A 16405-nucleotide genomic window follows, 5' to 3' on the forward strand; every position below is an offset into this window, starting at 1 on the left:
CTGTGCGTGTGACGTCAGCGGCGGGGGGCGGGACCTGGGGCCGAGAGCGGTTCGCGCGCTTCGGGCCTAGTCCGGACTCGCCGCCGCCGCCGCCATATTCCCGGTAACGGGGGCGCGCGGCCGGGGGCCGGCTGGGCCGGAAGAGGGCTCGGGGACGGCGCTGAGGCGGGGAGGGGGTCGGTTGAGTTTGGGGCAGCCGGAGTTGGCGGGCGGCGGGAGGCGCAGGCCTTTGAGGGAGGGGGCCGAGGGCGTCGGGCCGGGTCTGTGGGGAGGGAGCGGGGCGGGCCTAGCCGGGGGCGAGGATTAGGCCTGGGTGGGGAGCGGAGGTGGTTAGAGCTCTGGGACCCGCAGGGACTCCAGCCGGGGCCGCTTGGGGCCTAGGCAGCTGCGGCGGGCTGGGGATGCGGGCTTCGCCACCGTCGTTCTTCACAGCGCCATCCGAGGGCCCCTAGGAGCAGAGGCCTGGACATTTTCTCGTCGCGCCGCGAATAGTCGGGGCGCAACTCCGGTCGGGCCCGAGGGTGATGGGCAGCGAGCCCCGCGAGCCCCGGCGGCCTGGGAGAGCGAGGGGCGGCGCGAGGCCGGGGGCGGGGCGGAGCGGGTGGGGCCGAGCTCGGGCTGCCGGGATGCTGCGTCTCTGGAGACGGGTGGTTGGCAACCAATGCTCTCCTCCCAGCCCAGGACCCTCATGCCTTCTAAATCTTCCTTTTCTTCTGGATATCGCAGTGGCATCTTTCTTACCTTGTCCAACCTCCGGGCTCGAGATCTTCCTTCTGGAGCCATGTCAGAAGGAGTGGACTTGATTGATATATATGCTGACGAGGAGTTCAATCAGGTGAGGGGTCATCGGGAGCATTGGGATTTTCCTGTATCAGCTGAAGAATCACTTCCAGCAGACTTGCAGTGGTTCCAAGTTATGTCAATCATTGAGAATTTACTAGGCCTGAACACGCCTCTGACAGGTCTAAAATTTTCCCTCTGGCACAGACTTTAGGACTTCTGACCATTCCACTTTATGTTAATTTAAGCTTCCAGGCTTAATTTTAAAGGCTTTGATTTAAGAGCAAATAAAAATCAGGTTTAATAGAATGGTGAATCAACCTGTGGAACTTGCTCCCCCAGGAAGCCAAGGTTGGATGTCAGTCTCCTCAAAGACTAACCAGACTTAAAAATCAGAATTATGTTTGCTGTAGTATTCGTGAGGACAATGTTGATACCTGTTCCTTTGAGATTCTCCCAAACTGCTGCTGGAGAAATGTAGTTTCCTCCTCCATAAGGCAGAGCAAGGGACAGTGTAAAAGATACTTTAACGTTTAATTTCAGCTGCATTCCAATTGTTTTCTGTCTTACTTCCAGAAGTAGCTTGACTCCAGTCTTGAGAAGCCCTAGGCATTTTAGTGTAATACATTTTATTGATGAATCTAATTGTTTGATGGGGAGAGGTAAAGGTGTTGGACGAACCAATTAAGCAGATGTAAACACATTCACATGCTGTAAGTTGGATTTGTTGGTCTCATTATGTCATGTCAAGGAACATAACGCACTGATCTCCCTTGAAACAGTAACCTCATATACAGTTCAGTTCTGAGCTCTGGAGGTCAAACCTCAAGAATGTTCCAAAGTCTCTATTTAAAACTTACTAATATGTTGCCTGGATTGTTTTCAGCACTATTCTCCTTGAGTAAGCTGGTTCTTCCCATTGACATCTTTCACTGGGTATATGTAAGGACCTGAAAGAGGATAAAAGGAATAGGCTGGGGAAGGAAGGTGCTCTGGTTAGACCCTGACTTTGATATGAAGCAACAGAAGAGGTTGATATATGCATTTCTTATACTTGGCCTAAGTTTACATTAAAAAAAATTCTTTTACTGTTTTATGCTTTTTGAACATGGAGATTTTAAAACATACACAAAGTAGGCAGAATAGTGTAATGACCTTCTAACGGTTATACAGCTTCACCAAGTATACTTTTATTAGTTATCCTCCCATGTCTTCTCATGCAAACAAGTCATCTACATGTGGTTGCCAGTTAAATCAACATTTCTTAGGAAACTTTTTAAAAAATTTCAAACAAGTCGGATAAATACAAGATAGCAAGAAGAGGCTCCATTAGTCTTTTTCTATTAATAAAAAACCTTTTCCCCTTAATTTTCTTATCTCTGGGTTAATAACAGTGCTGCTGATTCACTTTGGCATATGGGTAGAATGATGTCCTTGACCACAGATCTACCATATTTGGCCTGAGAAATGAGATTTCATAATTTCTTGAGCATTATAGCTTGTAGGTCACAGGCAAGAAGCAGGCCTCGTCCAATGGTCTCTGCTTTGTCAGGTTAGAAGTCACTGGACTCAACAATTTCTTCTCTGGTCTCTTTAGTTAAACAGGACTTTGTTATGAGTCTAAGATAAGCCAAAGAGGGTGTGTAAAACCTAGTAGACATTTACACTAAACAGACTATATTTGATACTTGGTAAGTTGAAGAAAGTATAGATTTTGAATGTTTTATGTCTTGGGGGAAGTCTGGGGAGGGGTGCTTTTTTCTGCATGAATGAGTTAATTTTTAGCAAAGCTGGTTTTAGTGTAATTTGGAGGCTGCTAAGGAAGTGGTAAAGGCTCTGTTTGGCTGGAATTGTTAACAGCAAGGCAACCAGTAGAGATTGTGTTTTAGAATGTTTTAAGAATGTCATTGATTTACCCCAGGCTTACCCATGCACAAAAACCTTGTCACGTGTACTTTGCTCCCCAGGGAAAATAAATATAGTTCCTAGGTGGAACCCTGTGGTGCTGACTCCTGAATCTCTTACAGCATGTGCTGCAAAAGCCTCTTTTGCAGAGCTGTTTTACTGCTGTTATATTGAGAGTCTTGGGATTGACAGTGCTCTCTTGGGCTGGGGAGAACAACTCTGGAAAAGTGACTGAGAGCTGCCATTCTGAGTGTTCCTCCCCATTCTGTTCTTGTACTGAGACAAGCCCTCTACACAGTGTGCCCTGTTTTCTTCCTTAATTTCATCAATAGACATTTATTGAGCTACTTCTGTTTGCTAGGCTTAGTGTTAGGATTAGTGAGACAAATGGGGAAAATGGATTTCTATGCTCAAGAGTTTCCATTCCTGGTCGTTGAAGACAGTGGGCAGTTAAGGGAAGGAGAGTGAGATGAGAACTGTGGAAATAGTAGTTATAAAGTCAAAAACTTTGAGCTTTAGTTACAATTAAAAGAAACAATGATATCAAATGGTTGATTTGAAAAAAATAAATCCTAAACTTTACTATCCCCTTAGATAACAGGAAAAGGGCTGTCAGGTAGGAACATGAGCATACAGGTGGGGAAGTCCTTATTTAAATTCAGAATTATGCAAATTCTCTTGTAAACCAGGAAGCTTCATGAGACAATCTCAGTTATTTTTATGCTATTCAACACAAAATCCTTCCTGGTAATTCAATACGAAATACATCTTTTTTGATATCCCTGGAATAAAACCTTCAACATTAGTGCCTGTAAAACATTGTATTTTTCACTTAATTTGTAGAGTTAAGTTTTACTTCAACTGCATAAATCATCAGCTCATTTGGTAATCAGAAAAACCTCAGGCCCTAATCTGTTTTTCTGTTTTAGCATCTGAAGAGTAAAGTGAATTGGTGTTGCTAGCAGATTAAGTCCAAACACAACTTGGTACATTGTTTCTTCAATAAAATCTTCAACAGAATCCTCAGCAGGTCTGCCTTGTACACCAGAACAGTTCCCACAAACTTCTTTGAACTGAGGCTCTGTGGCCCAGAGAGACCGTTTAAATCTTGTGACAATTTTGCATTCGTTGAATCCTTTTGTGTTTCTTAAAGTGGTAAAGTAATCCATACACCAAGGTCTTCCAGAATTGAGTCTATCATATTCTCTGAGGAACCCTGAAAGAGTAGATTATTTGCTTAGGCTTATGATATGGGGGATTTCCTGGTGATACATTTGATCTCTCACCTGTCCAGATCTGCATGTTCACTACCCAGTTATCAGAAATACTTTTTCTATTACAGCTTTCAGACACACATCTCTGAATCACAGATACTGCAGGGAAGGAATCCCAGTTTGGTTTCACTGATAATCCAAGATGATATTTCCTTATTCCCTTTAAGTTCCATTTCACAATCCTTGATTTATTAAAAAATAAATAAATAAAGACACGTAGTGTGAGGTAGTGCTAAGCAGATTAGAGCATTGGGGAGAATCTAGTGATTTCTGAATCCTTTCTCTACCTTGAAACACAAGGGTAAATCATACCTAGTATGTGAATAAATAAATTCTAGAATTAGGATTGTTTGAGACGTAAGGCTGTGGAATATTTTACACACAAAATGTCGAATTATTAACCCCAGCTCTCTTCACCTTTTTAATTTATTATCCACCCTGTGCTCTCCAATGTTAGCTTCTCCCCATTTTTCACATCCTTTTTTATGCAAGGTCCTTATTTATAGGTTTGACTGCCTAAAAATAGTCTTCCTGTGCTTATTTGCCTCACTGATTCCTTTTCATGCTTTTAAGTTACAGAGGTAACTTAGAACTTTTTTAGAGAAAAAGTTTCCTCTCTTTTGCCATTCTCTTTTTGATACTTTTACCAGGTTCAGACTCCTCTCTTGTGGGGTTTCTTAGAATATTTAATATTTGAAGCTATTTACATGGCTCAGGAAATAGAATCCTTTCCCCCTCGTTACCAGAACTGTCCAGTAGTAGTATCTTGGTGTGCATGTTCTTCCGTTGTACTCCAGATAAAGGATTGTTTTCAAAAGTTTCTAATGGTATGTAGGTCTAAGATTGCATTTTGCAGTAAGCCTCTCCTCTAGTCTCACTTCAGAATAAGTATTTCTTGTGATGGTATTGAAAGGAGAAAGTTACTGGAGCTTCCTGTCCTGAGTTGCATTAGGGGAAATGATTCTCTTTCTTCAGGAAACTAAACAAGTTACCTAATACAGGTTCTTTTTTTTACTCGCTTAATGTAGGCTCTTCCTTTCTTCCCTTTTTCAGAAGACAGCAATGACGTAAATGAGTCGTAGTTTCCCTAAAACACTCTGAACTTCTCCCTGTCTCTCATTTTGACAGTATTATCTTTAGCACTGCTTGGATGTTTTAGAATGTTACCTGAAAAAATACTTTTCTGACTCTTAACAAAAACCCCTGAGATAATGATATTGCAAACTTTGAAACATTAATATCCCTCAATAGTAGTTTTTCTGGTTTTAGGATATTTGATATAAATGTTAGTTTGGGCTGCTATAGCAAAATACCAAACATTGTGGGTGGCTTATAGATAACAGATTTATTTCTTGCAATTCTGGAAGGTGAAAGGCTGAGATCAGGTTTGAATTCTGGTGAGCAGCTTCTTCCGCTTGCCAGCTGCCAACTTGTATCCTCACGTGATGGAGAGCAGAGCAGAGCAGACAAGCTCTCTTGACTGATGAGCGTGTTAATCCCTTTCATGGGCTCCACCCTCAAGACTTCCAGAGGCCCCACTTCTACTACCATCACATCGGGGAGTAGAGTTTTAACATGTGCATTTTGGGGAGGAGGGACACAAACATTCAGTCCATAACGGTAATATATCACATAGGCAAAAAATATATTTCACCTGTCTTCCAGAGTACACGTTCATATTGTAAATGTTTACTATAACGCCGCTTATGATATAGGTGCTAGTCCTGTTTCCTGACCCTTATATTTTAGAGAATTTTCATTGTTTTTGTGTATCATTGAACATCTCTGGTATTGCTTGAAGATTACTCATATAAATGTCATGGTAATGTATTGAATCTACATGTCATTTGAGAACTAGAGCTTATAAGGGAAAATCCCTCAGTTATTCCCTTCCCTTTCACTTTATTTTTTATTTTATATTTTTATAGTATTTATATATTACTACATTTTCTGTTTCTTTGATGGTTAATACAAAGGTGGGGTTATGTACTTGAAGTTTTAGAGCATCCCTAAGTCATTTATGTAAATCAAATAGTTTAAACCAGTAACTCCCATTCTTTTTTGCATTTTGGTTCCCACTTTAACATGTTTTTCCCCTGCTTTCTATTTCTAAATAAAAATGTTCTGTTTCTTAACTAAATAGAATGGTAAGTTTTGTGTAAGTCTTGATTTTGAAAATAGCATAAGCTGTTGAAAATAGATTTTCATTAGTGTATCTTAGATGTGATCTTGAGAAGCTGGCCTCATTGATAGTAGTAGCAGATGCTGTATTCTTGGTTTGCTTGTTTAATTATCATGTACCTTTTGAGTCTCACAGTTGATTAAAGCTAGAAACACTGCAGACTACTAACAGGGTCTTGGGAGGAACACCTACATAAGCATAATTAAGTATTAAAATTGTTTTAAGTGGGAAAGTTTTTCTTATCTGGTTTCCTGGAGTAGAACAAGGAAGTTTTGTATGTTGTTTTATGAAATATTTGACCATGGAATAAAAGTAAATTAAGCTAGAATGAACAAAATGAAAGGTTTTCAAATGCACCTTTGCCAACCCCTCATCTCTTAGGACCCAGAGTTCAACAATACAGATCAGATTGACCTGTATGATGACGTGTTGACAGCCACCTCACAGCCCTCAGATGACAGAAGCAGCAGTACTGAGCCACCTCCTCCTGTTCGCCAGGAGCCATCTCCCAAGCCCAATAACAAGACCCCTGCAATTCTGTACACCTACAGTGGTCTGCGTAACAGACGAGCTGCTGTCTATGTGGGCAGCTTCTCCTGGGTGAGCATGGCTAACTAAAAAAGCTTATGGGTGGGCTGGAGGGAGAGCACTGGGAGGTAATGGCATTTTCAAAAACCACTGTTGCACTGTTTTGTGCTCTGATGGGGTTGGATTTCTTTTTCCTGGGATCAGGTTGGATTGATCTCTGAAAGAGAACTATCCTGAGGACGTACTGGTGCCGAAGAAAGCAATGATTAAGTGGGTAGTTGCTTTTTCTGCCATCTTGTTACCGCCCCTGACCCTGGGGCTTTATGTCTACCAGGGTCATCTGTGGGATGAGATTTCAGAGTGAACACCTTGAACTCATGGTGGTCATTAGATGGTTCTGTGATAATGATGGGTGAGAGGGATCAAAGACCTTGGTAGCTCTAGTACACTCAGGGTAGGTGGTGACTGTTGTTCTGCAAAAGTTACTATGTGACATGTTTTGGGGCGGTGGTGGGAGGCGATTTTTTCAAATTAAATGTATATACTGAGGGGGAAGTTGCTGACAGTGGTCAACTCTAGCCTGTCAGATCTACAGTTAAAGGCTGCTAGTAATCAGTGTTTGAACTGATGACCAGCCAGCCCAAATGGCAATCAAAGTTAAAATAGATTTTAATCCTCTTAGTCTCTGAAGATGGGGATTGGGGCAGGGGTGGGTGGTTTTGGAATTCTGTATGGGTGAGGACAATAGGAAAAGCCTGCACCAATTGAAATTTTGGTGGCCTTCTGGGTTTCCTGTGGGAGGTCATGGCTGTGACTAGAATCCTAGCATTGGGGGAAGGGTTTGGAACATTCTGGGGCTGGGGGAAGGGTTTGGAACATTCTGGGGCAGGGGGTGTAGCTCTTGACATTTCTTCCTTTTCCATCTTGCCGGCCCCAGTGGACCACAGACCAGCAGCTGATCCAGGTTATTCGCTCTATAGGAGTCTATGATGTGGTGGAGTTGAAATTTGCAGAGAATCGAGCAAATGGCCAGTCCAAAGGGTGAGGTCTGGATTTGAGAAGCCCCTGTTAGTTTGTAACCATTGGGATAACAGATGTGTACTGTTACTTGGGTCCTGTAATTTAATCCCTCCCACCCCTGGCCCAGTTTACTGCCTTGGTTTTGGTAAACTACCTTAGAATGGGGACCTAGCTGCAATGTAGGGGAACATCCATCCATTGAAGGGCAGAGAAAACTAGTTTCTAATTCCAAATAAATAGGAAAATTTTATGCTGACACCTTTTTGTTGTTGGTAGTTTTGTGTTTAATATTAGCAAGATATCCTTTGCTTTACCAATTTTCACAAAAAATGAAAGGGAATTTCTGTGTTCCTCTCTTGGTTGTCTAGTAGATCTCACTCATTTAAAATTTTTCTTCCTCAAGGTATGCTGAGGTGGTGGTTGCCTCTGAAAACTCTGTCCACAAATTGTTGGAACTTCTGCCAGGAAAAGTTCTTAATGGAGAAAAAGTGGACGTGAGGCCGGCCACCCGGCAGAACCTGTCACAGTTTGAGGCACAGGCTCGGAAACGTGAGTGCGTCCGAGTCCCAAGAGGGGGTACGTGGAGACAATCTGTATGAAGTGGGGGAAGTTTGTGGGTTTGTTTTCTGTGGTGTAGGCTTGGCCTACAATGTGGAGGGGTTTGGGGAGGGTGGTGGTGATTATGGGTCGCAGCGTGGCAGTAGGTAAGCCAAAAAAATGAGGCTTGTGTACAAGAAAGAAAGAGCACTATGCTGGGAGTCAGGTAGGTTCAGGTTACAGTTCGATTCTGCCACTAACTCATTGTGTGACCTTGGGCAAGGTGCTTTACTATTTAGGGCCTACTTCCCTACTGGAACTAGACATACAATGTATAAAGTTCCCATCAGCTCTAAACTATGTCTCTGTCTGAAAAAATCAGTGTAGAGTGAATGGGCTTAATTGTAAGACATGCTTCTCTATAAGGTATTAAGAAGCAACCATCCTAAAATATAAGTATGGTACATAAAGATGGCTGTAATCTTATAAACATACATTGGAAGGATGTTCTGTAAGGAATCGACCAAAAGGAGTGCTGGAGAGTAAGAATTTAACAGTGTTTCTCCAGCATTGTCCAGGGGAATGGGTACCCTTTCGATTACCTGCTATTTCAGTCTGCTTGGCAAATGTTTGCTGTTAGTAAAGAAAGTTGCATCATACTGCCTTACCCTAAGATAGTATCTCTTAGGCTCACCTTACTCCCTTTATTCTGACTCTGCTCACCAAGCCGCCTTCTGATACTAATTTGGTTTCCCAACTAGGCTCTCCTACTGGGAAGAGAATGCGCTGACCAGCCGACACAAGTATTCCGGTCTGCTTGGCAGTTATATTTCTCATTGTAAATTAATAAATTGGCATTCTGATTTATGAATCAGTCTCTTGTGAGTTTGGATAGCGTGAATCAATCTCCTAGAGTCCAGTCACCCCTGGGTGAACTATTAAATTCAAGTTTCTGAACCTTCAAAACCTGAGGACCAGCCTTGGACTGTCCTGACCTTACAAGGTGCAGCTGCCCTACTAAGCCCTGCCTGAAACAGACAACTGCTGTTACTTTTCTTTTACTACAGTGGAGGGATGGCAAAGTTTGATCACCCACATTCTGTCACTGCTTAGGTCTTAACTCTCAAAATAGTGCCTTGTATTGATTGGGAAGTCCACTGGGACCTTGTATAGATTGATTGAAATATGGCCACTTAACTCTTGCGTAGGAAAAGCTATGTTCTTATAACTAGATTGAAAGCCTAGACGGATGTATTGTGAACTCCTATTGCTCTGGGTTAGAAGGCACACGCTTTTCTTCCCTGATAACCTGAATTTTCGAAGTCCATTCTGTTTCAGAGTCTTTCTGTGATTCAGCCCTCTTTCGATTTTCTTAAAGATGCATAATTTCACAGCTGCACTGTTGATAACAGTCCTAGCACCACAAGGCTATTTACTCCTCAGTGTTACCTTTCTTTACCGAAAATGAAGAAAGGTGGTGACTGAGTGGTGTTTTTCTGCTCTGTTGTGTTGATGGACTCTGTTAATTCACTAACTTGTTGGCTTAGTCTGCTGAAAAATGGTTACTGTTCTTGGGATTTGTAGTAATAGACACAAAAAGAACCCTGGCAGATGTGGGAACAGTAGCTGGGAAAGTGGCTAACTTACAGAGGATCACACTTGCTAACAACTTTCTTCACTTTGAGAGAACTCATGGAAGAAGCAAGTTGCCATGTGTTTGAGACATGAAAAAAGAGAATGCTCTGACAGGCACTGGGATAGACTGTATTAGAGAAACCAAGGTGGTTGCCAAGGGAATTAATTCCACCTTTTGCTTTAATCAGGAGTTAGACTTTACTAACAAGTTTTTGTGTAAGGAGCTCTCTTCTTTCTCTTCACACTTATCTGCTAATGGCATCTCTACCTCTAAGACCCCAAGGCCACGTGATCACATTCTTCTGTGGGAGTCCATGTTAACCAGGCTTAGACTATTAAATTGGAAAAAGAGAACAAGTTTAGCTAAGAGACTTGACAGTGTCAGAGTCCTGTTTCCAGCTGTATACAAACATGTTTTGAGCACCTGTTGTGCACAACACCGTATCAGCATGCTAAGAAGATGTTCCTGATAGGCTGCCCTGTGAGGTAGAGGGTTTGGGGCCACTAAAATGTAGTGGGAGTTTCCCAGGTTTGAGGCATGTTTGTAGCAAGCTTTTGCTAGGAGTCCCTGATGTCAGCTGCGTGCCATCTGCTCATTCTGTGCGCAGATCTTTTCTTGGCTTTTCTCCCATTTTCTCTCATTTAACCTCCAGTCTTCTGTTCTTTGTTCTGTGTCTCTTCCCCATCCCAGTTACCAGTTTTGGCATGTGTATGGAAGAAGTGTTGTCCATCCCCTGCCCTTTCCTGTCTTCCCCCAAATTCCCTGGCCAAAGTGCCATGGCAAAGAGAAAATTTCAAGTGTATAGCAGGATAAGGAAGGTCAACTACTAGTAGTCTAAGGAGAGAGTCCCTGAACTCTTTACTAGGCAACATGAGATTTCAGATCAGTTTGAGTTCAGCTGAACAGTAATGAGCATACTTCAACAGTCATTTTTTTTTTATGGGCTGTTAGGATCATTCTGCATTTAAAAATGTAAAAGCAAATCTAAGGATAATTTAAGTGTGAAGCAGTAAGAGTTCTGGTAAAGCGCATTCTTTGACATACAGAATTTTGAGTGATATTGCTTTCTGTGTTTGTGTCTTAACTAAGTTGCCTCTGACTTTTTTGTCTGAGGCCAAAGGGAAAACAGTAGATGATTTTACCTTCTTTCTCAGCTACCTGTCACCTTCCTCAGTAAGGTGTCAGATGACTCTTGCTGAAGGATGAGCTGGTCCTGTAGTTATGTTTAAAGCTTGGGCAGTAACAGTGATTGTGTTTTGCTTCATAGGAATACCTCCACGGGCCCACTCCAGGGATTCTAGTGATTCTGCTGATGGACGGGCCACACCCTCTGAGAACCTTGTACCCTCATCTGCCCGTGTGGATAAGCCTCCCAGTGTGCTGCCCTACTTCAATCGCCCTCCTTCAGCCCTTCCCCTCATGGGTCTGCCCCCACCCCCAATTCCACCCCCACCACCTCTCTCCTCAAGCTTTGGGGTCCCTCCTCCTCCTCCTGGCATCCACTACCAGCATCTCATGCCCCCTCCTCCTCGATTACCTCCTCATCTGGCTGTACCTCCCCCTGGGGCCATCCCACCTGCCCTTCACCTCAATCCAGCCTTCTTCCCCCCACCAAACGCCACAGTGGGGCCTCCACCAGATACTTACATGAAGGCCTCAGCACCCTATAACCACCACGGCAGGTAAGGACTATCTTGTTCCTTTCAGATCTGAGCCAGGCATAGTAGGGTAGACAGTGTGTTAAGCACTTTGTTCTCCCTGAGGAAGTAACTAAGCACTGAATTCTTGTGTTTCTCCTTGTGGAAACTCTGTTGTCATAGTATTGAGTCCTGGGAAATAGTTAACTATTAGAGAATGTTTTTGTGTGGTGTTTTGTTTGTATCTTACCTCTCGACTCAAACCATGTCCTTCATATCCCTTTTAGGCGATCAGTTAAATTGAGTGCTCTGTCACTGTTAGGAATGCTATGAATGTCTAGCACTATTGGGTCATGCCAAAATTACAAAATTATTTGACATAAATCCTATCTTTGAAGAGAGCATGAACATATAAAACATGTGAACAGGCTGGGAACCATTTAAGACATTATTCAGGACAGCATAATTAAATAACATGGTATTCTAGAGTATGGTAAAATTAATAAGGGGTGTGGGCAATCAGGAATGGTATTATTTCTGTGCAGCCGAGATTCGGGCCCTCCGCCCTCTACAGTGAGTGAAGCAGAATTTGAAGAGATCATGAAGCGGAACAGGGCAATTTCCAGCAGTGCCATTTCCAAAGCGGTATCTGGAGCCAGTGCAGGTAACTCATCCTTACCTTTGCTGCCTTCTCCTTACCTTTAGTTTTCCCACTGTTCTGTTATTTCCATTGGCAAGAAGTTCAACAAGATAAAGTTGGAGCACTGGTAGATTCTCAAGAGTGGCACATTTTGAAAAGCAATACATAACCTGATTTCTTAGCTTTTGGGAAGCTCCTCTGGTGCTATTTATTTAGCCTGTGTCTAGACCTGCCCCATCAAAACCAACTTAGTGCCTAGAATATAAGTAACTTAATATTATCTCATTGTGGTGTTGTAGAGTGAAATTCCTGCCTCATGGAGATCTTGATTTTCATGGTTGATCAGTGGATCTAGTATCTATGTAGTGAGTCCAATGCCAAGTGTTGACCCTGGGTTTTTAGGACTGATGCCTCAACTAGATGATGGTTTGATGTGGAATCTGATTACATTTGGGGATCGAGGCAGAGCTGGTGGCCTCTGTGTAGCCTGTCCTAGGAAGAGACAAGTCTATCGGGTGTCATAACTTGCCCTCCTGTCAGTAGTAACTGGGCAGAACCAGAAGCCATGTCTTTGAGAGCCATGGGCACAGAATCTTTAGTTCCTAAGAGAAGAGAATATAGGAAGTTTCTGGGTTCTGGTCTAAGTTTCACATCGTAACACTAATTATACTCCCTGTGAGTTTCCCACATGAATGTAGATGTAGATTGTCAGATCTTCTAAGAAGCAAGTTAATTCCATTATCATTCATTTTCTATAATTTCTCATCTTTGGCTTCAGAATCTGAATCCAAAATAGATTAAAGACAAAAAGTATATATATTCTTTCTTTTTTTCCTGTCAGAAACCTTCACTAACATCTGAGTAAATCTCTTTAAATTAAAAAGTAATCTAGGGGAAGGGTATAGCTCGAGTGGTAGAGCGCATGCTTAGCACGCATGAGGTCCTGGGTTCAGTCCCCAGTACCTCCTCTGAAAATAAGAAAGTCTAATTACCTCCCCCCCCAATAAAATAATTAAATAATACATTAATAAATAAATGAATTTAAAAAAAATCTATGCTCACTGTAGCAAGTCAGATATAAAGAAAACAATCATTGTTCTTCCATCAGTTCCTTCACATTGAGATGATCAGTAGCTTAATCTCTGTCTCCCTTTGTTTTGGTCTCATTCCAGTCATTCAAACCACAAATATTTATTGAATGCTTACAAAATAGGCAAAAATTCCCTACCCTGGTAGAGCCAAAATCCTAGTGTACTTATCGCAGTTCCTCCATAGTTTCTGTTCTGTTGCCTTGCACAGAGGAAGCTGCTAGTCCTCGTTATCACTGGACCCATCTGGTTTCATGTTTTCCTTGTACTATCTTGTCCTTAATACTCTTGAAAAGCAAGAAAAACTTTAATTTGGAAAAGCATTCTGCAAGTACCCATTCCTGCCACTGTCCTTGAGCCCCAAGCATTGCTCAGATGTGAGGAATGGAGGAGCTAGTTCTTGATGGCAGCATAATTAAAAATATGTTTGTGTGTATATACACACCCAACATACATGTTTTAGATATATAATACTTGAATGTATACACATATCTGGTTATAGATTTAAAATACTTCAGACATATAAATATGCAGTGTTAATTAATGAAAGGCCTCTATACAAGAACCATCAATAAGACCACCTTGTACAATTTGATGTCTAGCTTCCAGATTTTTCTTGTGCATATAACAACATATATACAGTTCTGATTGTTTTTACAGAAATGGAATACTGTCTTGCAGCTTTTAAAAAAAGTATTCTGAATATGTTATATCAACTAATACCTAACATTTATTGAGGCCTTACTGTGTGCCTGGCACTGTGCTAAGCGCTTTCACCTGGATTGCTTTGTTTACATACAGATTTACCTCATGCTTTTTTAACAACTATGTAGTATTCTGTAGAACCAGTGTTCTATAATTTATGTACTCAAACCCTATCGAAGGAGCTTTTAAGTTGTTTGTGATTCCTTAATACAACAAATGACACTGAGACAAACGTTGTTTATACATACTTGAGAACAGAAATAGAAAAGTTTTAGAATTGCTGGGTCAAAAAGTATGCACATTGTTTATTTTAATGGATGCTGTCAGATAGCCCTCAGGCAGTGCTGTGCTGGTTATACATCCACTAGCAGTACCTGAGAGCATCAATCTGATTCCAGACTGTTGGAATATAGGTGCCATATGTTTTATACCTGCCACTTCTGCCTCATCCATTTTACCGTGGTTTTGTGGGACAGCTAGTTACCCTTGGTTTTTGTCCTAAGTTCTCCTTTTTGTCAGTTAGTTTACTGCCTCTGCTCATCCTTGGCCTTTCCCATCCATCCCCTGTCAGGGGATTACAGTGACGCCATTGAGACGCTGCTCACAGCCATTGCTGTTATCAAACAGTCCCGGGTCGCCAATGATGAGCGTTGCCGTGTCCTCATCTCCTCTCTTAAGGACTGTCTTCATGGCATTGAAGCCAAGTCTTACAGTGTGGGTGCCAGCGGGAGCTCGTCCAGGTGAGTTGATTACTTTGGTGGCCAGCCAGCCCTGAGCAGCACTCTTCCAGGGATTGGCAGGGGGAGGAAAGGAGCCCAGGGTATCTGGCAAGGACCTGGCTGAAAGAGCAGACCTAGCCCTCATGTCTTTAAGGGGAAGAAATTAATCAAACATTTACATTAATAAATGTTGTAATGTCTGGAATCTGTTGGGTGAGGCAGTGGTTCCTATTTAGAAAAAAAGACAGACTGGTGTAGTTTGTGGGCTTTGGAGCCGTACATGCTCAGATTTGAATCTCAGTTCTGCTCCTAACCACCTGTATGACTTTGAGTTTGAAAGTTACTCAGCTTTCCAAGCCTCATTTTTAAAAAGGGGACAATGGTAGTTCTTACAGACCTGTTGTAAAGATTAGGTTAGATAATGCATGTAAAGCTCTTAGCACTGTGCCTGATACATTAGTAAGATCTCAACAAATTTAATTGTTACTGTTTTTCCAAAAAGACTAGTCCTCAGGGAGCTTTAACATCCTCAGACAGTGGGCCCATGATAGAATAGAAGAAAGCTTTAGACAAATACTAGAAAATACCAAAACCCAATACTCTTGGAAAGAAGAGGGAGGTCCTCTGAGTGAGGCTGAAGGATCTTTCTAATAGGAAAAGACATCGGTCCAGAGAGAGGTCACCTAGCCGGTCCCGGGAGAGCAGCAGGAGGCACCGAGACCTGCTTCATAACGAAGATCGGCATGATGATTATTTCCAAGAAAGGAACCGAGAGCACGAGAGACACCGGGATAGAGAACGGGACCGGCACCACTGAGAAAGGTGGGACAGAGCCCGACTGCTGGCTGGTGGATAATCTCTAAGGAAAGAAACAGTAAAGATTTCTCTCTCTCCTTATAGAGCAAGTAAAGGGGACGGGAGGACTTGGTTATGAAAAATTCAGGAGGGCAGATTTTCTGCTTGTTTCTGAGGAGTCTCACCCTGAGATGGACCTGAGATTAAGCTATTTTTGCTTGTTTTTTGACTGCCTTAATCTTGTATCCTAGACGACATGGTGTAGTGGCAAAGAACACAGTGTCGGCAGGTAGATGCCAGAGTGTGAATCCCAGCTCCTCCAGCCACATTACTTTCTGTTCCTCAGTTTCCTCATTTGTAAATGAAGACAATAAAGCAACTGTCTTACTGGATTGCTGAGAATTTAGTGAGCTAGTCCATATAGAGCATTTAGCACTCATAGTACCTGTCACATAGTAAGTTCTCAATAAATGATAGCTATTGTTATTATCATTGTTATATTTTAACCCCTCCAAACTTTCAAATGAAAAAACGGGAAAATTGATCAAGACAGAAAAGTAAGATCATCGCCTACGTGCAAGGTTTCAAGGTGCAGCACTAATGATTTTAAGAATTAATATCTATTAGAGTTTGAAAGTCAAGATACTTTAGTCAGAGAGGAGAAAGCTGATCTGAAAAAAAATTACCTTTAGAGCTTGAGCATCGATGTGGAGGATAATTCAGTGGCAGGATATATTTGTTTTGGAAGAACTTAGTGACAGCAATTTTTTTTTTTAATGAAGCAGAACAAAAGCAGGAGAATTGAGGGTGGGGAACTATATTAACCGAAGTAATTTAAAAGTTGAGTTAGGCTTGACTGGATCTAGGGGCTCCAGCTCTGTTACTTTCATTCTCAGACAGGCTCTAGGTTATATCCCACCAGCTTGGCAATCCCAACTGAAGACAAGCTTCCAGCAGAG

The 16405-nt window shown here is 42.2% G+C and overlaps 2 protein-coding genes across 5 annotated transcripts in view; one reads left to right on the forward strand and one right to left on the reverse strand.

The window, feature by feature from the left end:
* Positions 1-11: 11 nt before the first annotated feature.
* The window catches only part of CPSF7 (cleavage and polyadenylation specific factor 7), a 22028-nt gene continuing 5634 nt past the window's right edge, over positions 12-16405 (forward strand). Inside the window, exons 1-9 of one of the 3 annotated variants that reach the window (XM_064492280.1) lie at positions 12-103; positions 727-835; positions 6523-6741; positions 7607-7710; positions 8093-8265; positions 11130-11544; positions 12045-12163; positions 14504-14672; positions 15306-15473. In XM_064492280.1, the coding sequence (XP_064348350.1) occupies positions 782-835; positions 6523-6741; positions 7607-7710; positions 8093-8265; positions 11130-11544; positions 12045-12163; positions 14504-14672; positions 15306-15468 (1416 nt within the window). In that variant the 5' untranslated portion in view covers positions 12-103; positions 727-781 and the 3' untranslated portion in view covers positions 15469-15473. Of the gene's footprint in view, positions 104-138; positions 177-726; positions 836-6522; positions 6742-7606; positions 7711-8092; positions 8266-11129; positions 11545-12044; positions 12164-14503; positions 14673-15305; positions 15474-16405 lie in introns of those variants that run through there. The other 2 variants (XM_031459491.2, XM_064492279.1) reach the window with 2 other exon arrangements.
* The window catches only part of TMEM216 (transmembrane protein 216), a 27242-nt gene continuing 12576 nt past the window's right edge, over positions 1740-16405 (reverse strand). Inside the window, exon 5 of one of the 2 annotated variants that reach the window (XM_064492284.1) lies at positions 1740-3901. In XM_064492284.1, coding sequence (XP_064348354.1) covers positions 3883-3901 — 19 coding nt within the window. In that variant the 3' untranslated portion in view covers positions 1740-3882. Of the gene's footprint in view, positions 3902-9720; positions 10194-16405 lie in introns of those variants that run through there. The other variant, XM_064492283.1, reaches the window with a different exon arrangement.

Source organism: Camelus dromedarius, chromosome 12 (assembly GCF_036321535.1).
Source record: "Camelus dromedarius isolate mCamDro1 chromosome 12, mCamDro1.pat, whole genome shotgun sequence".
Lineage (NCBI taxonomy): Eukaryota > Metazoa > Chordata > Mammalia > Artiodactyla > Camelidae > Camelus > Camelus dromedarius.